The following is a 27,913-nucleotide window of genomic DNA, read 5'->3' as shown; positions in this document are numbered from 1 at the left end:
CATGGCCATAGCCCCTACCGGATCACTATCCCTATGTAGAGCTTTCTGCGACAAGTCTCAGCCTTGTCATAAAGCATCGATCAAATTTTCCCAAACAGAAAATATCTTTACTGTAACAGTTGACAACCCAATGACAATACTTTACTTGCATGCTTTGCTTGTACCAGTAAAATAATCCTTCAAACTTTTTATTTCATCCAACTCACAAAGTAAGAGTTGAAACTTCACCATGAACACTAAAGCATAAAATTAAAGTCATATCCTAATTTATTTTATTCCAATGTGATATTTGCATTGCACCACATCTGATTCACTTGTAACCACCTTGAGGCTAATAAACAACAGTTTTCCAAAACTCATAAGATATATATAAGAATATCCACTTTGGTTATATATATAATACATCCAATGACAAGCAGTCAGGGGTACTACTTGTACAAGTGTATTTTATTTACTTGAAGAAGTAAAAAAAAATATACACATATAAGTTAATCAATAATGTTTGAATAATCTCCCCTTAATTTTCTAAAAAATTTACTTGTATAAGTAAATTTTTCTTACAATCCCACAAAAATCCTCAAGTTTTGAGATGTAAAATCATGCCTTAATGATTTTTCCCAGGTTTGCTCAAATTTTTTCATTAACGTTCAATGTTTCATCTCATTAATTCATCAAAGAAACTGATTGAGCAAAGATCTTGTATATTTGCGCAAGGCAATCCAAAATTGCTCCTTTGGGGCTTGTAAATGAGCAGTGTTATGAAGATAACAGACAAATGGGATTTTCATTGTCCATGAAATTACACTTAAATGATTAGTAAAGACATCTGTAAAGGTTACACAATTTAAAGTTCTATTAGAGCAAAGAAATCTTAAGAATTCAAGAAAAGAAGAAAGGATGATTTTTTTACTTATACAAGTAAAAAATTCTGAATGCCTAAGGGACATAACTAAGCCATTTTTTTTTTTACCTATACAAGTAAATAAAATTCACTTGTATAAGTATCCTACAAATTTACTTATATGTGTATATTTTTTTTTACTTCTTCAAGTAAATAAAATACACTTGTACAAGTAGTACCCCTGACTGACAAGGTTCTTGACTTATTGCATTAATCACTGATTTTATTTAAATTAAAAAAAAAACCCTGATCTTGATCACTGGATAAACAAAAGATACTTGAAAGAAAAGAAAATAAATATGTTAAGAAAGAGCAAAATAAACTTCAATACATGTAAAATAGATATATAAGAAGCAGAACATTTATGATATTCCATATCTGAATTATACTGTCACAACAAGACATGATGCTTGCATTCATCAGAGAAAGCAATATCAGGAACTGAAAACAAAACAGCATCAAATATAACAATAATGGCTTTGAAAGAATACAGACAATTTTACTGACTTCATTTTAATGGCATTATTACACTATGTATGAAGATTAAGAGATGTTCATATCAATAATCCATATTGGAACTGTCTATCAGTTGACTTGCTTTAAACTTTTTGTAATCTGAAAGATAAACATTAAATGATTAAAATATTTTTCAGTGTGTTGTTCAAGTTATTGAAAATATTATAAATTTGTAGTAGTCGCTTAAATTTAAAACTACCAGTATTTATGAAAGTTTATAATTCTTTAAGCAGATTTTCAAAATTAATCTTCACCCAAAATTTCATAGATTTGTTGTCTGTTCATATCATACTTAAAGGATAAATGAATTTTGTGTACAGGTTTCTTTATAAGAAAAGTGTTTAAAAATGCCCGGATTGTTTTTCATTCAAGATTTCTGTACTTCTGTTTTAACAATAAACAGAAGTAAACATTCACAGCCTGACAATATTCATTGCAAGGTGAAGTTTTTCTCTGACTATTAATGATGTATTTAATCCATTTGATGTGTGATCTGTACTGATATTTAAGTCTTAGATACATGATTTTTTTCATTACTTATTAATGGGTTTGAACTAGCTTTCAGTATCTGTTTGTACTCTCAGATTTTTAGGTTTGTATTGATTAGTTGAGTTGAGCCCTTTTTAACTGATTTTTATTGTTTGTTGTCATGTTGTACAGTTACCCCACTGTCCTAGGTGAGGGGAAGTATTTGGTTCCAGCAAACATGTTTAACCCCACTCTATTCTGTATGTGTCTGTCCAAAATTAGGCACCTGTTATTCAGGGGGTGTGCATTTGTTGCTCTATATCATATTTGTTTTCTCGTTAATTGTTTTGTACATAAATCTGACCATAAGTTTTCATGCTTGAACTGTTTCACTTTTGTCAATTTATGACCTTTTCAACTGGCTCTGTGGTATGGATTTTGCTCATTGTTATACGCCATAAGGGGACCTACAGATGTGTAATAGTCTAAATCATCTGGTCTCTTATAGAGAGTTGTTTTATTGGTAATCATACCACATTTTCTTATCTTTATATTCAGTAATGTTCATTCTCATTTGCTCAATCAAAAAGTCATTGTGGTTTTTATCTATCCCCATAAATATTTAGTGACACTACCTACACACATGAAAGTGGTTTCACTTTTAGTGATCTTTATAATTTCTAAACATAAATGTGGCCAAAGACTTGTTTAATTTGAATCAAACTACAACTACATACTACTTTTTGAAGTATTTTGGTTTCACAGAGTGTTATTAAGGCATCCTTAAATTAAAAAAAAATGAAGACAATTGCACTGACTAACCTCTTCAAACTTGTGTATCTGTCTGATAAAGAAATCTCCATAACGTCTGGCTACCTTAGTATCAGCTATATGTATCATATCCTACAAAATAAGTCTCAGTGTCATTTCTTGTTTACTCATTTATTAAACATGCATAGACTTGAACTCATTATCTTATCTTCAGGCAGTTATTCTGCACTTTAGAAATGATAAGACAAGGTGTACTGCTGAGTACAAAAAAAAAAAAGAATTTAGCTCAATCACAAAACCATAAATGTGGTGTATTGTAGATTCATTTATTCTCGTGGGTATGGGTATATTATTAAATCGTGGATATTTGATTTCACAGTTTTGAAATCTGTATATAGACAATTTGTACTTCATTAAACATTTAAATTTGTAGTTTACCTGTACCAATGAAATTTGGAATCCAAAAATAATAATTAATTCAGAGCATAGATTTTTGAAGATATTTCTAATTATTATCATAAAATATCAAATAGTTCAGACTTCTATCATTTCAAAAGATGGTGTAACTGAGGTAGTTTTCATTTATATCTCTGAATTCCACAATTCCTCTATAAATAACTTATTTTTACCTTATCAATATAGAAGTCTACTTCAGATGCTGACTGAAATTCTCCCTCCAAACCACTTGTTCCTTTTGTCCATACCACATTCTTCATCTTATGCTAAAATGACAATAAATCCATATATAACTATGTTTACTGTCGCCAAGTAAAACGATAGATCAGTCTGTGCCCATGTATATTTTTATGTTATGATGTTACTAGATTTAGACTAAACCAGATAGGCATTTTTTTGGCTTAGTCTTAAGTATTTGTGATTACTACCACTATCATATACCATAGATAGACAGTGAGTTTTCTTGCATAAAGAAAGTGACCCCAAACCAAACTGCCACTGCCTTAATTTATTATATGAATAATAATGTTGTAGCTAAGTCACAAATGGTTTTGTTTTAACTATATATAGCTATTTTTCAATTTCGAAAATGATTTCATATGCAATAAATGTCACCTTTTCATTAACCTTAAATTTCTTGTTTATCATTTAATTGGATATATCTTTAAGTACAAAAACCTTACCTATATCTTTTAAAAATTCATAAATCACCCTTAAATTCAACTAGTATATCCTGATGCTTTAGCTTGTTTCAAATAAAACAGAATGTTTTGCTTTCCTATCTACTCAGCTTTTACAAATCAATATTTATGTACAATCTATATTATAATGATGACAATACAGTACAGTTACTTACTTTGAAACACATTAAATGTGTCTTTAATTCCTCAACAGGCTGAAATGGAAAACAAATATCATGTGTGGAGATATCACTCATTACGTATCCTATAAGGAAACTTAATCAAGAAAAATTTCTACAGTTTTAATGTAGCAGATTGCATTAACTCTTTCACACCTGTATATTTTATTCTATTTTTATTTTAGTTTTTATATCTTGAAAATTTATCAATTAAAAGATAGATTTCTGATTGCCAAAATATGTGTGTCCTTTATTTTTAAAAGTTGTATCTTTGGCATATAATGTGTAACTGAAAGAAAACTTTATTAATCAATTATTTTATACAGTAAGAATCTTTTTTAAACTTACACTGATAATTCATTTTCCTATACACCAATTTCCTTAGATTGAGAATTTTTTGTGTGATTAAAAATATGAAAAATATTATCAAATATATAATGCTTCCACAGCGGTTAAATTGACAAAGAAAATGTCTAAGACTATTATAGTAAGATAATTGTATGTTGCAATCACGGACAAATCCTATTTATATTTGACAATGTTGTTATCTCTGGTTAGTTCGTTATAGTGAGTTCATAATATAATGGTCTATCACCTTTTTAATTGAAAAACAAATTTAAAAGATAAATCAAAGAGTAGATTGCTCTGAGGGATACGATTGCCATTGTTTTCATTGGCACATGTATACATGTAGCTGGATAATATTATTTCAAAACTAATTCAACTGCACATGTAAAATGTAATTTACGTAATCTGAATAGTAACAAAATAGCCAATCCCGGTTAAAAGTGTATGAACAATGTACTTAGGCCTATTGTGTTTTATTTTTGTACTATCAATTCCAAGTTTACTTTCCACAGCAGTCACTGAGACTCAGAGTGAGAGAAGTATTTCACTTCGTATATTATCACCTATTTTCCTACGTTAATTCTAGGAGGAACCCCATTTCTAACTCTTTAAATATTTAATTTCCTTTGGGTCAGTGATCATGACTCCTTCCCGTGCACATTCCTCGGTTTAAATTGCGATCGTTTTTAATACAATACGACGTTTATCGACAGAACGAGTTGATTTTTCTCGACGTAATGTTTTGGTTGAGAATTCACAGAAGTGACTTCCGGAAGGGAGACAACTCGAAACGATAATATGGAAGACTCTATTTCGCCTGAAGGGGTGTTGAAAATAAATCTTAACGATGTGGACTAATTTATTTTAATTTAAATGATGCATATGATTTAAAATTATGCAACAACAATAACCTCAATAGCAGACATACATAGAAAGGATCCCATGAGTTATAAATTAATCAATCGAGTGGGGAATCCAGAGCAACCGTTTAACCTAGTACCCCTTGAGAAAACTGTACGCATGCGCATAATTACCTAAACAAACCCTGTAGTAAGAACGTATATTAAACCTAAATGGTTCTCTATTTTTTATGGAAGTACAAATATCAGTTTAATAACGGTGACATATAAGTAAAACTCCACTTCAGTTATTATATGACAGAAATAGATTTATCGGAATACAGAGAACTCGCACATTTTAATCACAACTGGGGAATTCCCTCTGACGTGTTTCTAAATTCATAAAAACACTAAATACAAATACTGCTTGATTCTGATTTTCCGTGTTGTTAAAAACACGCATTTAAGTCAAGGGAAATATCAAACATGAAGATTATGAAAAGAACATTATAGGAAAGTTGTTTAAGTTCAATCCCTTTGTTTGTTTTTACCTTTTAAACCAAGACAATCATAAGAATCTGAGATGGTCCTTAATGTTTAGAATAAAACGGTTGACGTGAGGGCATTGTCCTGAGCCACTGGTATAAGTCTACAGATTGCTTGAAAGCAATCGTATCCCAAAAATTATTAGATATTTACATACCATTTCCATAAATCCTGCAAGCTTTGACAATGGGAGTGTTGTATATAACTTCAAATAGCTGAAATGATTATAAAACATTATGAAGAGAAATGATCATTACAAGACAATTTCATCATCTGAAGATTCTTTGTGCATCCAATGCAAATGTGCATCTATTTTATAATAAGAATATAAATTTAATAATATTCAAAATGCAACATTTGAACAAAATCATATAAAATCTTAGACATCATCCATTTTCTTTAACCTGACCTTAATTTAAAATAAATAAAGAAAATTCAGATTACAATATGATTACACACCTTCTAATGGTTGGCAAAAGAATCTGTTGCTGGACCTCATCAATAAATACTTTATGTTGAAGCATAAATGGTTCCTGAAATGATAAAAACAAACCATTCCAGAAATGTTAAAGAATTTACTTATGTGTCCGCAAGTATATCTGCTATTTAATAAAGATTAAATATACAAAAATATTACCTTTCATTTATAGAGATCATTTGATCTTTTTTATGTTTCTTATTATGTTCTGAATAAGAATTTGCCCCATAGCTGTTGTTTAGCACAAATATATATTGTTAATAGTTATGGTTATCTTTTTATAAACTGCATGACATTTCTTGAGAAAATAACATACTTGTCCATATAAGACTTTTTACTCAGAAAAACACTGAGCGATCAATTTAATTTTTTTTTTAGAATTTCCTTCATGAAGTTGGAATACCAAACAACTTATTTAATCTTTGAAAAATTATACAATTGATTAGTTGAAATATATATACAAACCTTATGGTTCACTACTGAAGGTGTGTCATAGTTAGGTGGTACTGGTGACAAAAACTTAGGACAAGCAAAGGAAAAGTTGGATGTAAACTCTTCAATGTCTCTGCAATGAAAAGAAATCTGAGTATCACCAGTCACATATCAAATAAACATGCATAATTCAGACAACATAAAATAAGTCCATATATTCTTGGGAAAGACAACTACGTTTTATGATTGAAAATCAATTTTTGGAGTAAAGTTACAAAAAGAAGCATTCAGTTTTTATAATTACATTTCTTGGAATAACAAGAAAATTACTTGCCTTTTGCTTATAACTTTGCAATGCTTTCAGAGAGAGCATGATCAGTTATAAATGATGCATTTTATACAGAAATCAAATATAACTTTTGGAATGCCTGGGTCACCCCAAATAACTGAATTATACAAAACTTTGGTATTATGTTATTATTACCATTTAACAAGAATTTTAATTGATACATTATATAGACATTTTATTTGTGCCTCTATGAATTCTAAATTTTTCCAGAATCCTCTTATGAAACCACACTCTTGAGTTGGGATCATATACATGTTAGAAACAGACAGACAGTTTATATACTAAAGATATAATTTGGATTTCAGTATAATTTCATTGCTATCACCACAAGATCTTACCCTTTTTGCATTCTCAACATTTTATCAGCAAACTTTTCTCTGAGTTGTGAGTGGACACTTTCGTCTATTCTCATTGGATGTAACACCAGACATTGGGCCAACAAAGTGTACATTTTATCATTCATTTTTGTTATCTGTACAAAATAAATTTTATAGTTAATTTAAATACCCTACTTTTAAAAATGAAATTATGGATACAGTATATATAACATATCGTTGACCAAGAAACAGTTTGAAAACATAAGTTTATATAAAAAAATCAAAACACTATTTAAGTAGGCCCATTCAAGATATTATGCATTTATAACAAAGCAGGTGCCATAAACATGATAAATGTCTAAAAGGATCTATTGATAAACAGAAAAAGATCCTTTCTGTAAAAACAATCTTTAAAAAAACTGTATATGTGGTATGTCATACACCTACTATTCTCATTCTTTTTCAATGATCTGCAAAAAAGATTATGTTCTTTCTATGTGATCTCACAGAAATGAAATCAGAGGAAAGCAAGATAATTTGCATTTTGGCCAATGCTCAACTCAGATCAAGCAAACTACACATTGATGTGTTGCAATCTTATGATCAGTTCAAGGAAGCATAGTTTATGTCTTATATAATATAATTATATTCAGTAGTAGTTTTACCTGATCATACAGCTGTGCTCTAGACTGGAACATTTGTTTGGTTCTCTGAATGTACAGTAATACATTAGATAAAGTCCTGATAGCATCCTGGTATCTCCTCATCATCATATAACAGAATCCAACATAATAGAAAGTAGTAATCTGACACGCTGGTACTCGGGAATACATGTTCTAGAAATATAAACATTTTTGTATCTTAAACAGTGTTTGGAATAGAGCTGTAAATGTTATGTGGCATGACAATTTTCTAAAAGATGGACTTCAGGCAATTTCATCAAATCAAAGTTTCAAATGCATTGTAAGGTTTTTCATATCATTCTTTATTTAAAATAATATTGAGCTCAATCCATGTTTCATTTTTTTCTCTTATGAAAGGAGGAGAGGCTTATATTTCTGTAGCATATTTCATATTTTTATGCTGTAGTTATGGTACTGGATGTTTTTTTCACATACTGTGAATTAATTAATATTTATTTTTGTGGATACCAACTTTCTTGGATCGCAATAGTTTGCATACAGGCCTTTAGGAAACTTTATCTCTACCAATAAAATCAGTACCCAACCAATAGTTTGCATACAGGCCTTTAGGAAACTTTATCTCTACCAATAAAATCAGTACCCAACCAAAAGTAGTTAAAAGACAGTATGCTAGAAATCAATATTATGTCTAAAAAAGACTTACTTTACCATACGCTTATAACATTACTGAAATTACCTTTTTGTTGAAGTCAATACTTTCCAGAACTTTAAGTGCTTGATAGTAATCGCCTAATAAGGAGTGTAATCTAAGTAAGCCAATCAAACTGAAGTATCCCAACATTTTATACAGAGAATGCTGTCCAAACTCTCCAGCTACACTTTCTGGATCACCTGTAAATATAACAATAAAGATCACTTTAAAATTCAAAGTTCATGTGATACTTTCCTCAAATAGATATAATACTTTCTCTAATTCTTCGTGAATTTATCCCTTTCTGCACCGATTGTATAAAAAATTGAATCAACATGTGGTTCTTTTGATCTCAGTTCAGCATTGGTTAAAATCCGATTATGACATCGAATTTTCTTGCTTTCCTGTGAATTTCCTATTGCAACGGCATGATAAAAGACGACCACGCCTGATGACGTCACATAGAAAGTACACATCTTTTTGCAGATTATTCGTAAGGAAGGAATAAGTTTGCCTGCATAGTGTTTGAAAATCATAAGGGAAACAGATTCCACCTCCAAATCTCATGTAATACAATATTTATCCACTCTAGACAGTTAAATTTTAAATATCTAAAACACTCGGCGAGCCTCACGTTTTAAATTTGAAAATTTAACTGTCTGAAGTGGCTAAATACTGTATCACACTCGATGCAGTGGTAGAATCTATATTTATAATGGTAATAATTTAAGAATATCAACTTAGTAGAGAATTAAAGAAGGGTTTGCCAGACTGTCAGTCAACATTTATATATATACAATTCCTAAGATTTTATCTTGAGTCTAAAAGTAGATATTTAAAAGTCAATCAAATAAGGGATATTTAATAAAAGATTTTTTATACTATTTCTAGGTCAGATTCAGATAAAATTAGTAATTTCTGATGAAAAGATAAAATGAACAAAAGAAAATAATCAGACATTCATAGAAAACTTTTAACTTTGATATTTCTACAATTTGACTGACCTCCACTAGTATAGACTTCTAGCTGTCTGTTGATACTTGACTTCTCTACTAGAGAATGTAACACATTCAATACACTATGTACATTCCAGATCTAAAAACAAATTAAAAAATACATAGCAAGACAGTACTATTCAAATATAAAATTTTCTTTTCTAGCACTATTTGAAAGCCAACTTTTTTATAATGCAACACTTCAAAACAATTCATTGCAGGTTTTCGATATTCCAAATAACATGAATAATATCAACGTCAAAGACATCAGGTTTAGCCTGAAGCTCTTGGTCATTTTCATATCAAACTATTTTCAAGAATTTCACGAAGTATAATGTATGTTTTGTTAATACCGTTGAATGACCGTTGTGATATATCTATAATTAAAAAGTATAAGCCAAAAATAACTCTAAGGCATAATATAATGGCAACCTAAAACTGACAGAATTCACAATCTACAAAGTTTCCACAATAAAGTTTACCTTTGGGTGTCCTCTTAGTACATTGATTTCATCTTCTGACTTCTTACCAATTTTACTTCTATGTATACTGAAACACTGAAACTAAGAACGAAACAAAGCATTGGTTTCTTGAAATGCTACATATTTATTTATTTGATGTTCAACATTACTAATTACCAAAAGCAGATTTAAGATGAGGATCAGTTTTATCATGTTCAAGTTCTTTATCCCATTGTAAATAGGTGGCCTAGGTATTACCACTGCAATGATTTAGAAATGTGTCATATAATACAATAAAATGGTTTTTTTTTTTTTTCAAGGGACACAAAGTGTACTAACCAAAGAAAAAAAATATATCAACCTTTGCTTTTAGCATCTAAAGATATTTCACTTATGTGTTTGAAATACTAAAGCTTGTAACCACTACATAAAGGTATTACTTATATTATAGCATCTCATAAACATTGATGGTAACTCTACATGTTGTAATACAAACAATCATATATATCTTTGAGAATATACAAAAGAAAGTTATTGGTGATTATAGTAATTGGTGACATCCCTTAACTAGTCTATACAAACCTGATAAATGAATTCATCAATGATATCCCATAACCACTGGTTTGGTAGCTCTAAATGCACAGGTCCTTCTGCATCTATTATACACAACATGTTTCAACATTAGTTTTTAATTGTGCCTTATTTTTCAAGAGTTTGTAAAGTAAACAATTTCGGAACAAACATCATATGCTTATGAATAACCATAATCCGGTATTAAGGATGCTCAAGAAGTTAAGGAAACCAAGTATATAAAAGGAAAAGGTACTAAAATACAATCAAATGCATTTCAAAAACATGAATTTTTGAAAATTATTCAGGCCACAATTAAAAATATTTTGGTTTGCCCAAACCCTACCCAAAGGTTGAGACAGTGGGTAGGTAGGTAGGTAGGCATTTTCTTCTTTTTTTTTTAAAGAGAAATTGAAGTATCGGGTGTTTATTAGTCTTCATGCCTATCTGATTAAAAAAAAAACTTCTTCAAATCAAGACAAAAAAAGAATTTGAGTAGGCAGCTTTTTTCTGGGTAGGTAGTGTTTGGGCAAACAAACCTATTCTTTTTTATGGTCTCAATTTAAGATAGATAAAATACAAATACTATAAAGAATTTGAAATGTAACCTAAAAAAAATGCTATAATACCCTGAAAATTAAATGAATTCATAATACAATTGCCTTTTCACATATAACAAAGCAGCACAATACTTACTAAGGATAAAGTTGAACAGATTACAGTAGTTGTAGTAGGATTCAAACATCTGTTCTAGTGTAGGTCCAGTCTGAAACAAAAATATGAAATTAACATTGAGTGTAACAAGTCTTTTCCTAAAAAAAAATCAAATAATGTAAGGAGACATTCTGAATACCATGAGGGGAGAGTGAAGTTAAACATTTTTTTATTATCCTAAATTTAATATTCCAATGTAATGATTTTTTAAGAAATTATTTAGCCTATTATGGTACATAGAATTAGTGTGCATGCATGCTGGGACTTTTTGTTCTTGTTCACATCTTTGTCCTTTGGTCTTTACTTAATAGTGGCTCAATAGCAATCATACCACATCTCCTTATTTTTACCATTTATTCTTCATTTACAATTTGTGCCTGTCACTAGACTGGCATTTTGTCAAAGATAACTGCTGACTTCAGCTGGATTTAAAACTATTTAATATGGTAGATCATCTACTGTATGACTAGCCTGTCAAATTGAGGTTGTGACATAGAAACCATAAACCACAGGAGCATTTCAATTCCAATCCTAATTAACTAATTACAGCGGATTCCATCGAGTGTGTAGCAAAAGGTAATATCTTTGGTTAGCTTGCTTGTTAGCTGAGCCGTGAAGTCATTATTAGGTAAGGTATACGACCCTCCTTTCGAAGTAGCATAGTCCAACAGAGAGATCGATTGGTTTTCTGTCGGACTAGTCTATTCTTAAAGTAGGGTAGTTTACCTAACCTAACAATGACTTCACGGTTCAGCTAACCAAAGATATTACCTTTGGCTACACACTCAATGGAATGTGCTGTAACTTCAATAAAAACTTACTGCAACAAAAAAGCTAAAAGTGTTGAGAGTAGTGTTAATCACCAACAATTAATCAATCAATCTATTTCAGGTAATCTCACTTAGCTCCGATACTGTCTTTTAAATCTTTCCATGTTATTCGTTAAACTATGAATATGTAGAAAACATAAAACAAAGTTAATATAATTATATAGCTATGGTTACAAACAGAAAAAGAATAATTTATATAATAATGTAAAGCAGGTTACATGATGGGTGAAATTTGACACAAGTTACACTTACTTGTACTCTGGCATATATATGTCTGTAATACAGTTCTTTGTACAACACCAGAAATGTGTGGTCTGAAAAAAGAAAGGTTTCTATAAATACTAACATACATTACAAGAGTGATTGGGCTGCAATAATATCTTTGTATTTCTTAATACAGTTACATGCAGCTTAATAAATTGTATGTTGGTACATTCTGAAGTGCTTGTTCACTGTTAATGCCATTTGTATGATTTTGACTAGAATTTTATATTGCTGTAGGTAGACTAACATTTTAAATTGTATATTTTCTTGGTTGTTATATTTTTTTGAATAGAATTGTAACATTTGAAATGTAAATTGGCAGTACTTTAAACATTCACACATATTTTTTTAATGTGATGCTCAAAGATATGTTATTTCTAACTAGGTTCTTATTCTGCATAAGAGTTTAACAGCAAAGGAATAAAAAATATAAACTTCTGTTCACCAATCCACCAGCACTGTCTAATGTATTTTAAAAAAAATTTTTTTGTAATGGACATTCTCCACATGCATGATATGAATCATAACATCTTTAATTGCACTGGATAAGCATACATCATTTACCAAACATACTATAAACAACATCATACAGTTTATTTATACAAATCTTTACCATTTTGCACTATGGGAGCAATTATTTCTGATTCTGGCCAAGGAGTTGTCTTGAAGAATCTGTCTGTCAGCTTGTTGAATCTAAAATTGTACATAAACCAAATCAGTTGTATATTCAGAAGATTTTTTGAATTAATTCTTTTGTGTAAAACTTTAATAATGGTTAGCACTTAAAATTAGTGTTAGCCTGGAATAAGTACATACCTTTTTTGGCCTTATGAACAGTTCCTAGTTATAAGTACAGTATTAACTTGGCAAATTTATCTATATACTGCTGGATAGCTTTGATAATTGGTGTACACAAATGGTCTTTAAAGTGCACCTTTTTAAACAATTGTTAAGTACCAAATCAATATTTACCTTATATTTACATGTGGTTAACATGAGTAAATTTCATTTCATTACCTGAGCTGATAAACTACATCTTTAAATATAATGAATTTGAACACATTGAAAGAAGCTAGAAATTTGTTTAACACCTGCATCATGTGTATAGTTTATGCACTTAGAGACATACCCATTTTCATATGCATTTTGAATTTCATATAGATTCTGGTCATTTATAGCCTTCTGGAATACCATAAGGAAATTCTTGATGACATCTGGTACTATATACGAGGACGTCTGTTGGGCATATTGTCTTTCATATTCCAGATCTTGGCGTGGATCACCTTAAAAAAAATATAACATTGCTTTATTCAATCATTTACCTTAAAAGTTTTATGAGTTTTAGAAAAAAAAAATAATTCACCTATTATGGTTTTCAAAACCATTCTTAAATGCAATTGGAATAGGATAAATAATATATAAACAATTAGAAAATTCATAGTCAACTGGTTCTTTTTACATTTTTGTTTAGATTAAAACAATATTGCACACAAGCAAAGGAGAGGATAAGTAAGGTAGCAGAAATTGACACAGCTTCCTTACTGCAGGCATCAGAGCAACAGGAATTGAATTAAAGTCATATGAAACCTCAAATTAAAACCAGGTGCTCCGCAGGGCGCAGCTTTATACGACCGCAGAGGTCGAACCCTGAACAGTTGGGGCAAGTATGGACAAAACATTCAAGCATGATACAGCTCTGAATTTGGATTGTGATCAAATTTTTGACATTACATGGTTTTTTTTTTTTACACAAAACAAATGTCAAGATTTTACAAATCAATTAAAGATTTCTTCTTCAAACTTTTTAAATCTAAAATTAAATAGTTGACACAGCATAGGTTTCTGACACAGAATGAATGTGATCTAATGAACTTTTTTTTTTTTGCCTTTGAGTAATTCACTATGCTGTTGAATATTAATCCTCTCAAAAAAATGTTTGAAGAAATTTTCTTTTTATTTATGAAATCTGAAATGAGAAAAATTTAACCCCCCCCCCTTTTTTTCACATCCCTGTTTCCCTTTTTCCAAAACTGATATCAATTCAAATTTCTAATGGAGTTTGCAACAATAACTACTCTTTTAAATACATCATAAAATATTAAAATGTAAAATAAAGTGCTTGTTATCACTGAATGGTAAAGATTGGTTGGTAGTAAAAGTGAATATACATTATTTATTGTATAAAACAATAAAAAAAACTTCATCAGCAACATTTTATATTGGCAAATTTCCAATGAAGTTATTTACATAAAGTTATTGGCAAATAAAAATAGAAAATGACATCATAGTCATGTCTGGCAAATGTCCAACATACATTATCTAAAAACATTTTAGATAAGATAAGGAAACTAGAGGCTCTAAAGAGCCTGTGTCGCTCACCTTGGTCTATGTGCATATTAAACAAAGGACACAAATGGATTCATGACAAAATTGTATTTTGGTGATGGTGATGTGTTTGAAGTTCTTACTTTACTGAACGATTTTGCTTCTTACAATTATATCTATCATGAACTTTGCCCATTAGTAACAGAGAACTATATTTGGTAAAAATTTACATAAATTTACCAAATTAATGAAAATTGTTAAAAATTGACTATAAAGGGCAATAACTCCTTAAGGGGTCAATTGACCATTTAGGTCATGTTGACTTATTTGTAGATCTTACTTTGCTGAACATTATTGCTGTTTACAGTTTATCTCTAACTATAATAATATTCAAGATAATAACCAAAAACAGCAAAATTTCTTCAAAATTACCAATTCAGGGGCAGCAACCCAACAACCGATTGACCGATTCATCTGAAAATTTCAGGGCAGATAGTTCTTGACCTGATAAACATTTTTATCCCCTGTCAGATTACCTCAAAATGCTTTGGTATTTGAGTTATAAGCCAAAAACTGCATTTTACCCCTATGTTCTATTTTTAGCGGTGGCGGCCATCTTGGTTGGTTGACCAGGTCACGCCACACATTTTTTAAACTAGATACCCCAAAGATGATTGTGGCCAAGTTTGGATTAATTTGGCCAAGTAGTTTCAGAGGAGAAGATTTTTGTAAAAGATTACTTTAATTTACGAAAAATGGTTAAAAATTGACTATAAAGGGCAATAACTCCTAAACGGGTCAACTGACCATTTTGGTCATGTTGACTTATTTGTAGATCTTACTTTGCTGAACATTATTGCTGTTTACAGTTTATCTCTATCTATAATAATATTCAAGATAATAACCAAAAACAGCAAAATTTCCTCAAAATTACCAATTCAGGGGCAGCAACCCAACAACCGATTGACCGATTCATCTGAAAATTTAAAGGCAGATAGATCTTGACCTGATAAACATTTTTATCCCATGTCAGATTTCCTCAAAATGCTTTGGTTTTTGAGTTATAAGCCAAAAACTGCATTTTACCCCTTTGTTCTATTTTTAGCCGTGGCGGCCATCTTGGTTGGTTGACCAGGTCACGCCACACATTTTTTAAACTAGATACCCCAAAGATGATTGTGGCCAAGTTTGGATTAATTTGGCCAAGTAGTTTCAGAGGAGAAGATTTTTGTAAAAGATTACTTTAATTAACGAAAAATGGTTAAAAATTGACTATAAAGGGCAATAACTCCTAAACGGGTCAACTGACCATTTTGGTCATGTTGACTTATTTGTAGATCTTACTTTGCTGAACATTATTGCTGTTTACAGTTTATCTCTAACTATAATAATATTCAAGATAATAACCAAAAACAGCAAAATTTCTTCAAAATTACCAATTCAGGGGCAGCAACCCAACAACCGATTGACCGATTCATCTGAAAATTTCAGGGCAGATAGATCTTGACCTGATAAACATTTTTACCCCATGTCAGATTTGCTCTAAATGCTTTGGTTTTTGAGTTATAAGCCAAAAACTGCATTTTACCCCTATGTTCTATTTTTAGCCGTGGCGGCCATCTTGGTTGGTTGACCGGGTCACGCCACACATTTTTTAAACTAGATACCCCAATGATGATTGTGGCCAAGTTTGGTTTGATTTGGCCCAGTAGTTTCAGAGGAGAAGATTTTTGTAAAAGTTAACGACGACGGACGACGGACGACGGACGCCAAGTGATGAGAATAGCTCACTTGGCCCTTCGGGCCAGGTGAGCTAAAAAAGCTTCATCAGCAACATTTTATATTGGCAAATTTCCAATGAAGTTATTTACATAAAGTTATTGGCAAATAAAAATAGAAAATGACATCATAGTCATGTCTGGCAAATTTCCAACATATATTATCAACTACTATTCTATACAAAGAAAGATAACTCCAATTGAAAATTAATTGCTATTGCACAATATTGTGCAATTAGATATTTCTTGCTATTGTGCAATACTGTGCAATTGAAAATTTCTTGCTATTGCACAATACTTGATATGGAATCCTGATTTGGACCAACTTGAAAACTGGGCCCATAATCAAAAATCAAAGTACATATTTAGATAAAGCATATCAAATAAGCCCAAGAATTTAATTTTTGTTAAAATCAAACTTAGTTTAATTTTGGACGCTTTGGACCTTAATGTAGACCAATTTGAAAACTGGACCAAAAATTAAGAATCTACATACACAGTTAGATTTGGCATATCAAAGAACCCATTTATTCAATTTTTGATGAAATCAAACAAAGTTTAATTTTGGACCCCCATTTGGACCAACTTGAAAACTAGGCCAATAATTAAAAATCTAAGTACATTTTTAAATTCAGCATATCAAAGAACCCCAAGGATTCAATTTTTGTTAAAATCAAACTAAGTTTAATTTTGGACCCTTTGGACCTTAATGTAACGGGACCAAAAATTAAGAATCTACATACATAGTTAGATTCGGCATATCAAAGAACCCCAATTATTCAATTTTTGATGAAATCACACAAAGTTCAATTTTGGACCCTTTGGGCCCCTTATTCCTAAACTGTTAGGACCAAAACTCCCAAAATCAAACCCAACCTTCCTTTTATGGTCATAAACCTTGTGTTTAAATTTCATAGATTTCTATTTACTTATACTAAAGTTATGGTGGAAAAACCAAAAATAATGCTTATTTGGGCCCCTTTTTGGCCCCTAAATCATAAACTGTTGTGACCTCAACTCCAAAAATCAATCCGAACCTTCCTTTTGTGGTCATAAACCTTGTGTTAAAATTTCATTGATTTCTATTTACTTATACTAAAGTTATTGTGCGAAAACCAAGAATAATGCTTATTTGGGCCCTTTTTTGGCCCTTAATTCCTAAACTGTTGGAACCAAAACTCCCAAAATCAATCCCAACCTTCCTTTTGTGGTCATAAACCTTGTGTCAAAATTTCATAGATTTCTATTCACTTAAACTAAAGTTATAGTGCGAAAACCAAGAAAATGCTTATTTGGGCCCTTTTTGGCCCCTAATTCCTAAAATATTGGGACCAAAACTCCCAAAATCAATCCCAACCTTCCTTTTGTGGTCAAAAACCTTGTGTTAAAATTTCATTGATTTCTATTCACTTTTACTAAAGTTAGAGTGCGAAAACTAAAAGTATTCGGACGACGACGACGACGACGACGCCAACGTGATAGCAATATACGACCAAAAAATTAAAATTTTTGCGGTCGTATAAAAATTAATGCATATGTTTTTTATAACAAAATGGATAGTTTTCAATCTTAAACTTATGTACATATACTTTTTTCTGAAGAAAATTCTTTAATTTGTCCACATTTAGAAGTAGTTTACTTTTTTTTAATTGCTTGCTTCCAGAAAGCAATTCGCCGACCTATTTTCCGTATGCAAACATGTGCTCAATATCCATGCTCCTTTGTTGATTGTTTACTATAAGGTGACAATAGGGAAAACTTCGGCTTCAAAACACGACAAGTAATGAGCTACCATATTTTCACATCATAATAAACAGAGAGAAAAAAAAATTGACAATTAAACAATACATTTGTGTAATAAGTATAGATTATTACATGGCATTTTTCATATCAGACCCTTTATCGGCCCAAGGTTATGATATCAGCCCAAGAGCCGCAGGCTCGAGGGCTAATATCATGAACGAGGGCCGATAAAGGGTCTGATATGAAAAATGACATGTAATTATCTTTTTATCATATACTTCAGCAGAAGAAATACAGACAAGAACTTTTAAAATTTAATTTTGTTTGTCATTGCACTTTCAGATTTATAACATTTACAGACAACCAAAAATAAATCTTAACTTTTAATTGTTTTTATTGATATTACAAGCATTTTATTTATCTTGTCACAACAATTATCATGTTCTTCAATAATATTGTCACCTTATCTATGTCTTTCGTAACATGTTTAACTTAATTCATTTCTGCTCCTCAACCATTTTGTGAAAATTCTTATCACTTGCCGTTTTCAAACAAATTTCCGGAAATGCACGACGTTGCATGTGATAAACGTCACGGAAATTAACGGAAAGGCATGTGATAACATTCCGGAAGCAGTTAATAAAGGCACCTTTATCAGCCCGCTATGGAAATTCTTAGGAATCTGTTTAATAAACCTAGTAATTCTTTTATAGCCTTTGATATTTTAAAATGTTATTAAACTGTAAAATTTTAGTAATATTTTATACAAGTATATGATAAATAATAAAATCATGCACAGAAGACTTAAGCTAATGATATATACATGCATTGGTTCAAGAATTGGATAAACATTATTTTTCACCAGTCACTCGTTTCATATGACTTTAAGTATCATCACTGTTATTATAATACTATATCATTAAAGGATTTTTACACTAACATACATGTAGAGGAATACTGTACCTCACAGTAACTCACATAACACTTTCAAGCTCATGCAACATTACTACTGCTAGGATAAATGTTCATCCATGTTAGTGCAATAAATCTATAAAATTCTTTATTTTGACTGATTTTCAAGACATGAGTACGTACTAGTACAATTTTATTTACCATAGTGATATCAGTCCCAAAAGTTAAGAATATTTTAAATATAGTGAACTATGATTAAAGGTCACACATGGGGTACACTAATGTATATATACTGCAGCTGTGCTAATTGAGCAGTCAAATTGCATTGACTGTATATTCATATGTGATAAACAGTCACTGACCGTATATCGCCTTGTTTATGACGTTGACAATGTGTTTCAAGAGAGTTTTATTTATGACATCAATAATAAATACAGGTTCGCGGAAATTTTACATTGTTCGCTACAAATTAAAAAATAATGATTTTAACCCTATATTCTTTATTTAGAGCAGTTGTAAGAGTTGCAGTACATAAAGAATAACCATACATTGTCTCCAATATCAATGTTATTTGAACTAGGCTTGAAATAGGTAGAAATATTCGGCACAGCCTTGCTTTCTACCTGTTTCTAAGCCTTGTATAAATAAAATTGATATTTCAGGACAATGTATGATTATTCTATATAGAATCCCAATTTACATACACTGTTGTAACATACCTGTGTGTGCATCATAATCAGTGGCACCTGGTTGAGGATATGCTGGATAATACTGAAATAAAAACAAAATGTTTTAGAGTAATCACTCCAATAAACATTCACTGTTTTAAATCAAAATATGCATTGCATAGACATGAATTTTTGTTTATTAATATCAGTTGGTTAAAGAGCTCTTAAGACATTGTAAGAGCTTATGTTTCTTACAAGTATTTACATGTATGTATATATGAAACCCAAATTTGAATAAAATTGAGAAAATATAGTTAGTTTATTTACATTTGTATAACGATGGCACACACCACCAGCCAAGTGCAACTTGGAAATGGGGTTTGTAGACATGGTCTCTTTAGAAAATTTTGAAAAATTAGGTGCAAAATTCTGCATTCTGAGAAGGAATAAGTTATAATTGCATAAAATGTGAACAAAATTCAAGAGATTTGTAAATAAAATACCGCATTATGACACCAACAAAATCTTGCAACAATGTCTATATACAATTGGGAATTTTAGAGTTGAAAATTGGGGAAAAAAAGAATACTTCTCTTTGAGACAGGGGCCCATATTTGGACCCAAATATGAGGGTAGGAAAATCCCTGGGACCCTTTGGCTAAAATGGCTGCCTTAGCTTTTCACCTTAAAATTTACTTGGACTACCGACAAATCTGCGTATCTTATTTTTTTTAAGGCATAGCATGCTCTAGATAAATAAAATTCAAATGTACATTTATATTTCATGTTTTAGAAAAAATTAAAAATTTAACTGGATTTTGCAGTGCACTGTTTTCATTTCTCCAGAAGGTGTCACTATTAACAAGGTTGGGAAAGAGGTTTGAGAACTTCCCTCACAAGTAATAATTGAGTGAACTGTATTGATTGGCATAGGCAATAGGAGGACAAAATGTACCTGACAATATATAATTGGTGATATAAACTGTGTACCTGACAATAATTGGTGATATAAACTGTGGACTTAAGTGGACCATATGAAATGAAACTCAGGTGTTTATTTGTTTTATCATCTTCTGCAGGGACAAAAAGAGTGCATTGCAAAATCCAGAGTTAAACACAGCCATTTCAGCCAAAGGGTCCAGATGAACCTTGGGTTTCATTTTGCAGTGAGATAACAGAATTTATTGTTAGCCTAACTTGGAAAGCTAGCTATGAATGATATGACAACAGATATTGGTGTGTAGACAGCATTTTGAAGGTAATTTAAATTTTAATGTATATTTACCATATATATGTACATGTATCAAGTTTAAGCATGTTAAGAGGTATAGACAACCACAGAAGCAAAGTCTGGCTATGTATTCAGTATAGTGTTGCAAGTGTGTGACAAAATGTATGATTTTAAAAGTAGCTGTTTCAATCATAATAACATGATTTTCTGAAAGGAAAATGATTCTAGTTTAGGGTTTTTCATGTAAAAAGATAGTTATTTAGTCAGAAAACATAAAATTAGACCTAAATAGCATGTTGGTCAGAGGTTATGTTGGACGTAACAGGACATTGAAAAATGAATATTTTCCTTTTATATCAGTGTTCCCGCCTGCCCTAAATAGAAGGGCGCCCCGCCCTTGGTGCCCTTACCCCCGCCCTTCTGCCCTCCAAAGCCAAAGAATGCCCCCCTCTGCCTTTTCAAAAGATACATTTTACAAATTTCATGCCTTCTGGCGTTTCCGGTAAAATTGTTACCTGAGTGATTGTGTAACACTAATTAACTGACAATAGGATTAAGTTAAATACCTAATGCCTTTGGCAGTTTTATCACCTCTGCTAATGACGGCAATGGACATTTGAGCGCATTGACAGGACATTTGAGCGAAAAAAAAAGGACGTTTGAGCGCCAAAGTATAGGACATTTGAGCGCCTAAATTTTAGGACATTTGAGCGAAAATAAGAATAAGCGTAGGACATTTGAGCGAAAACAAGTCTTGGATAGAGAATTGTCTTATTGGCAATCACACCACGAATATAGTTCATTAAATGAGGAGTTTACCAACAAAAAGATTAAAACATATTTTAATTGTAAAAAACAAAGCACTAAAAACAAAGCACAGTCATAAAACAGGAGTTTACCAACAAAAAGATTAAAACATCTTTTAATTGTAAACAAAGCACTAAAAACAAAGCACTGTCATAAAACATAAAACTCGGCAACGGCATTATTTACAAGTCTGTTCGGGCTTGGAACTTATATCCCAGGCTTCTGACATAAAAATCCCTCGTAATTTCCTGCTGGCAGTATTTCGAATGCAAATCCCGGAGATTCTGTTCCTTCTCCTTTTCTGTTCGGCTCTGCGGTGCATCAATGTTCAAACTCCGAATTTTTATGTAAGTCACAGATTGCAATTTGATAATAGTGTCAAGGAAAATATAAATTGATGGATGACTGTGATAGAACTGCTCGTTATAATGGGCATGAAATGATTCGGGCCCATTGTTAGTACGTTTTAACGAGGATGGAACTTCGGCCCAGAGATGAGGGGGAAATAACGATTCATCTGTTATATAAGTATCAGTCAGGTAATCTGCAAATTCTATACAAGGCTTGTCGTTAGGTACAACGGCCATAAAATCTTCTACGAAACAGTCGGCTACTTCGTCTGGAGCTAAAAAGGCTATCCCAAAAATCCCTTTAAGCCATTTACTAATGTCTGAATCAAGCTCTTTGTATTGTTGACTAAGTCCAACTTTCTGGATTTTTCGCCACCAGGCTTGGCCTAAGTGAAACCTACAGCATTTGATCTCTATAGACGGGAAAAAATCCTTCATAACTTTCATTACCCGTTCTTCAAAATCGACGTGTACTGCTTTCGGTTGAAGTGTGTGACCTTGATCGGAACATAGCTTGACAATTGAGGAAAAGCAATGCACGTAAATTTCTTCAGACTTTCCAGGAAGTAAGCAGAATACAAGAGGGACATAATTTCCTTTGTTATAGCCATGAATAGTATATAACTGTTTAAAGAACTTTGGGCAATATTTGTAAGTACCATCCATAAAAATTTCCGGCACACTGCATAAACATTCAAGATTGGTTGGACACGTAAGAATAATTATACCAGTTTGTTCATCATTAAACTGCACAAAATTTTCAAATTTATTTGACTGAATATTAATCTTCTTTAATGATTGGTGTGTTTCCTCTCTAGATTTAGGAAGTGCAGGGTGAGATTTACGCCTCTTTCTATATATAGCCTTTGAAACGCTGCCAATGTCTTCAGACTTTAGATTTGCTTCATCCATGTTCTGTAACTCTGTACGGATAATTTTTGAAGGACGTTGAGCAATATCATCATCCGCTTTTTTTTTTTATCGTACCCGCAGCAAGTGACGTTCATTGTCACGATCACTGGTATCATGGTTATGAGTATTTTTCTGTTGAATTATAACGGTTCCGGTACAATCCGTCCTCAGTCTTGCTTTGCAACCTTTTGCCTGAAAAATATTGAAAGGACAAATACAATTGAAGTGTTTAAATGCTTTTTCATTTGCTATTGCAAGACATAAAAATAAGATGTAGTATGAAATGAAATGAAATGAAATTCATAACATGTTTAGAATGGGAACACCACAGACATTTATGTGTTTAGCTTCTAAACATTTTCCTAAACATGTTTAGGCTCTAAGCACAATTTTTACAGTGTATTGTATGAATATTGTAAAGTGCCTAGAAAATCAACCTAACAATGTTATATAGGTTACAGTACGACCTTCAACATGGAGCCTTGATACCTAACCCTATATGTGGTAGCTTATATTCAAATGTGTTAAAAAATTAATCTAAAGGAGGTATAAGATAGACATATAATGATATAGATATAAATCAAAATTAAAAGAAGTTATGGAAGTTGAAGCGTAACAGACGAACAAGTAGTTTACATTAACATTAAATTTGTAAAAAAAGGTACTTACTGTACATCTCCAGGATATTTCTTCTCCTTTTAGTGTTTTGTCCACTCTATATCGGAAACTGTCACAAACAAGGCTTCTTTTTCCCTTATTAGTCTCGGTCAAAATAATATCCATTTTAACACGTACATGTATTATTAGTATTAAGATTTCAAGTGCCAAGGGACATTTCACTTAATAGATATATATATAAGAATTTTAGAACAAAGAAAATTTGCATAGCCAATGAATTATAGTAGAATTGATTGGTAAATAGAGATCAACTTAGGATTTCACTTACATAAACCAGCCAGAACCGGTCGAATTACTCGGGTGTGAAATAAAATAAAAAATATTTATAACTAAATCTTACTTTTTTTTCTTACTTTTAAAAAAAAATCTTAATTCGTGTAAAATTATCAGGGAAAATTTCGCTCAAATGTCCTGTCTGAAAACTCAGGTAAGGTTAATATCCCGGCGCTCAAATGTCCTATGAAGTTGGCGCTCAAATGACCCTATGTGCTTTTTTCTTTTTCGCTTAAATGTCCTATGCCCGCTAATGATTGTTCACTGCTAATTAGTGGATTTAAGATAATTGAACAAATACTAGATATTTAATACAGAATGAAAATGCTGACATGTTAGCCATTTGTAATGTTTACGTATCATAGCTTATGTACACATAAAAAAAAATATTTTTAAAGAAAATTTAAAACAATTTAAAAGGCAGACTAAGTTTTGAGTAAATTGGTAGATTGGTAAAAACGTTTTGTTTTTATAACCACGAGTATGAAATTAAAAGAAGAACCAAAGAAATTTGTATTTGAACATAACAAGATTGCACCACTTCCTGTTTTATTTCTTGTATTATAATCCTCCTTACATAGGAGCACTTAACAAATGCTTTTATTTTTTAACCATAATGGAGTTTATACCTTCTGTTATATACATGTATGCAATGTATTATTGCATCATTATAATATAATCATCTCTTGTATCACCTGTTATATTTATAAAACTCCCTACTTAGGAGCACTTCGGTGTGCACTTCTTAATACTTTTTTGTAACAATTTACAAGTTAGGTAACTTTCAATAACACAAATACTATATGTCTAAACAAGTAGTTTTAATGTAAATAATTTAATTACATAACAAATTCAATTTTGTTTAGCTCCATCTTTCAGAACTACTTGTTTATTTTAATAGACTTGTATAATTAAGTTATATAAATTATAAAATAAAAAAAAAGATTTTTCTAAGGATTTTTTTCCTGATCAAAATGCACAGTTTGCATAAATTTACATCAATTAAAATGATATGCTTTGTGTCATGGTATGATAATTTGATAATAAAAAAATCTTACTGGAACCAACACTTGGAATTTCTGAATAAGGTTAAAATACAAGTAATGTTCTGCAGCTGAGCCTAGCAATATATAATACATATATTCAAGGTTATTAATACACTGCCAAACAGTGCCCTTACAATTTGGGTTATTGCGCTAAAGTGCCCTTTCAGACAAGAAGCACCCTTCTGCCCTGAGATTCAAGCTGGAACACTGTATATGTAGGCTTCCTTAATAAATATATTAATTTTTCTTTGGCAGTTCATAAGATCTTCAATTAAAGAATATCATTTCGTTAAATTTTTCAAAAACTAACTTATAAGTTTGAAAAATCTTAAAATATGTCGGACAAACGGGGACATTTTTGGATGAGAATTTGTTCTATTTGCATCATTCAAAGTCAAAAACAAAATCAAAACTATGCTGTTTATACTAATATCTACAGTTGGTGTTCCTCAGCAAGAGGTCAAATGGTTCATTATTAAATAAATGGATAAAATGAAACCATAAAAAACTGTTGGATGAACAGTGTACAGAATTCATTTGATGTAGGACAAACATAGGAGATTATATTCCCTGTCGGACAAAGATAGGACAGAATGCATGATTTTACTGATCCAAATGGCAATTTAAAAATGGGCACCTCTTTAGAACTGTTTTTGAATTTATGTGGACTCGTTAGTTCTTGACAAGTTTCTTTTTACTTTTAAAAAGCTGTTACGTCCGACATTAGAAGATTTTGTCCTAAGGTTCATCCAACAGAACATTATTGGACCCTTGTTACGTCCTAATGTTCAAAATAATGTCCAATTTACACTGTCAACAGTTTAAAACCTCTTTATTTTTCATATATACGGTACTATTTAAGGTTTAGTTATTGTCGAAGTGGAAGCAAATCGATTCCATGACTTGTGGTAGCCATTGTAGAGAATATGTTGGATGTTGGATGTAACATTAATTCAGATGTAACTTCCATCTCTTGGTTGGACAGAAAGAGCATTCACCCCTTCGATGTCGTTGACTTTGAGTAAAAAGGAACGGTTGACAGCATTACTGTATGCGCATCGCGATTGTCATTAAATATGTTGTCATAAACATTAAAAAAACCAAAAACTGAGTAGGCAACTTGCAAATGAAAATTGAAATGTTCGCCCGTTACGGTTGGACAGATTTTTCAAGAGTAAACTTTAATGACAATTCCTGAAAAAACTAAAACTTTCTGCTGTATCTTCATGATGAATTATCACATTTTAGTTAATAAGCTCAAGCTTCAAGATATTTCGTGCATTTAATTGCCCTCTATTGTTACATAAGTTATATTTCATTTTCACTTAGGAAGAAGACAGAAAATGTTAGTCCGACAACGTGACCATTTAACATGTTTAAAATTGTTTTTACTTCTAATTTTTCGAAGATTTTTCATGTTTTAGTGTCCTAAACCTTGCTAAAATTATTGTATTACCTGTTAATCCTTTTTACCTAGTTGCCATTCATAAAAAAAGGGTTTATAAAACAATTTTGGTTTTGGGTCATTCGATCATGTCACAAAATAAGCATGTAAAAATTAGGGAATTCAACACTTCATTTATAAAATACTTTATTCAACAATAAACTTTTCATATGAGACTGTTTATATTATCTCTTCATCATACAGTGGATTGATTAGCTACCTGCATTAAAACTCAAAATAATTTAAAATATGAAAAAAATGCATTTTTCTTGGACACCCATTGAAACAGCACTTTACTGAATACTTAGCCAACTACAATGAAAATTCTTGATCAAGTTTCATTTCTAAAAAATGAGTTGGGAACATTGTGTTGAATAAAGGTATATACACGTACTGTAGAATGTAGACATTTTTTCAGAGACAAGTGTCATTTCCTTTGTGAGAATATTCAATGTTAATTTTTCATGTTTGAGATGAATAAAAAAAATACAAAATAGTCTTAAACTAATAAATGGACATCACTAGTTTAAGCTGGAACAAGTACCGGATTATCTTCTGGTCAAAAGATTGAGTCTATTTATAGTTTTACAGAGAAGTCGGGCTGTCATGTCAAGGAGTTCAACAATATGATGCACTATCCTGTATTGAACGAATCAGGAATTCCATTGAAATACATATAACATATACAAACGACCTGTGTATATTCTATATACAAGATTTTATATCAAAAACATTCATATTTACTTCAGGAGGAGCAAAAGATGCTGGTGGTTCGTCACTCCACATGTTGGAAAAAAATCTACGAGAGAGTTGTCTGCTCTTGACGAAAAGAAAAAGAACACAAAGTCGGACATCGGAGTACAAGACAGCTCGTACCTTTGCCAACTCGTACTTTTACAACTAAGCTGATCAGACAATAGTCGAACATAATGTAGATTTAAATTCCTGCAAACAAACGTCAACTTGAGGAAATGGAGGTCAAATGAATATCCCATGAACCTTCTCGTTCCGCCCTAATCAATGATATCAGTGCTAGTTTGGACAATAGCCCATTCGAGCTCTTGGTCATTAAGTGCATTTCGGAATGCTCTGTATGCTAGGTTATCTTGAACATATAGTGGGGCTGTTGGACTAGCCAGGCGTACATGTGCTAATTCTGGTAAAGACTCGCCTCTTCTCCTAATTCTAGCATCAATTTGAGTCATATAATGATTTCAGACTGATTAGGAGGGGAGAACCTTTTATTTAGAGTTTGCATCAGATCATTGTAACTTGGTGGGTTATTAGTATGGCTTTA

The 27,913-nt window shown here is 31.3% G+C and overlaps 1 protein-coding gene and 1 long non-coding RNA gene across 2 annotated transcripts; both read right to left on the bottom strand.

Moving 5' to 3' along the window:
• Positions 1-1,398: 1,398 nt before the first annotated feature.
• LOC143045940 (eukaryotic translation initiation factor 3 subunit L-like) lies at positions 1,399-27,484 on the bottom strand. Its single transcript, XM_076218790.1, has 19 exons — positions 27,361-27,484; positions 19,927-19,978; positions 13,579-13,732; positions 13,063-13,142; positions 12,438-12,499; positions 11,338-11,407; positions 10,654-10,727; positions 10,093-10,173; positions 9,620-9,710; positions 8,661-8,815; positions 7,946-8,116; positions 7,302-7,435; positions 6,648-6,747; positions 6,164-6,237; positions 5,862-5,919; positions 3,969-4,007; positions 3,286-3,378; positions 2,708-2,788; positions 1,399-1,516 (listed from the first exon to the last, which is right to left on the bottom strand). Exons 1-19 carry the CDS (start codon positions 27,400-27,402, stop codon positions 1,487-1,489), a joined length of 1,641 nt encoding a protein of 546 aa, XP_076074905.1. The 5' UTR covers positions 27,403-27,484; the 3' UTR covers positions 1,399-1,486.
• LOC143045933 (uncharacterized) lies at positions 21,933-24,370 on the bottom strand. The gene is made up of 2 exons (XR_012969046.1): positions 23,845-24,370; positions 21,933-23,367 (listed from the first exon to the last, which is right to left on the bottom strand). It is a non-coding gene; the product is annotated as an uncharacterized LOC143045933 (long non-coding RNA).
• Positions 27,485-27,913: the final 429 nt, after the last annotated feature.

The sequence above is a fragment of the Mytilus galloprovincialis genome, chromosome 9, assembly GCF_965363235.1.
Source record: "Mytilus galloprovincialis chromosome 9, xbMytGall1.hap1.1, whole genome shotgun sequence".
NCBI classification, from domain to species: Eukaryota; Metazoa; Mollusca; class Bivalvia; order Mytilida; family Mytilidae; genus Mytilus; species Mytilus galloprovincialis.
Note: the sequence above shows the minus strand (reverse complement) of the source record. Positions and strands in the feature narration are given on the sequence as shown.

Excerpts from the sequence above, each read along its gene's own strand:
- LOC143045940 (XM_076218790.1), bottom strand. The coding sequence starts at position 27,402 with ATGTGGAGTGACGAACCACCAGCATCTTTTGCTCCTCCTGAA. Across the intron at positions 7,436-7,945 it reads GAGCACAGCTGTATGATCAG|ATAACAAAAATGAATGATAA; the intron begins GTAAAACTACTA and ends TATTTTGTACAG. Across the intron at positions 1,517-2,707 it reads AGATACACAAGTTTGAAGAG|ATTACAAAAAGTTTAAAGCA; the intron begins GTTAGTCAGTGC and ends TTTATCTTTCAG.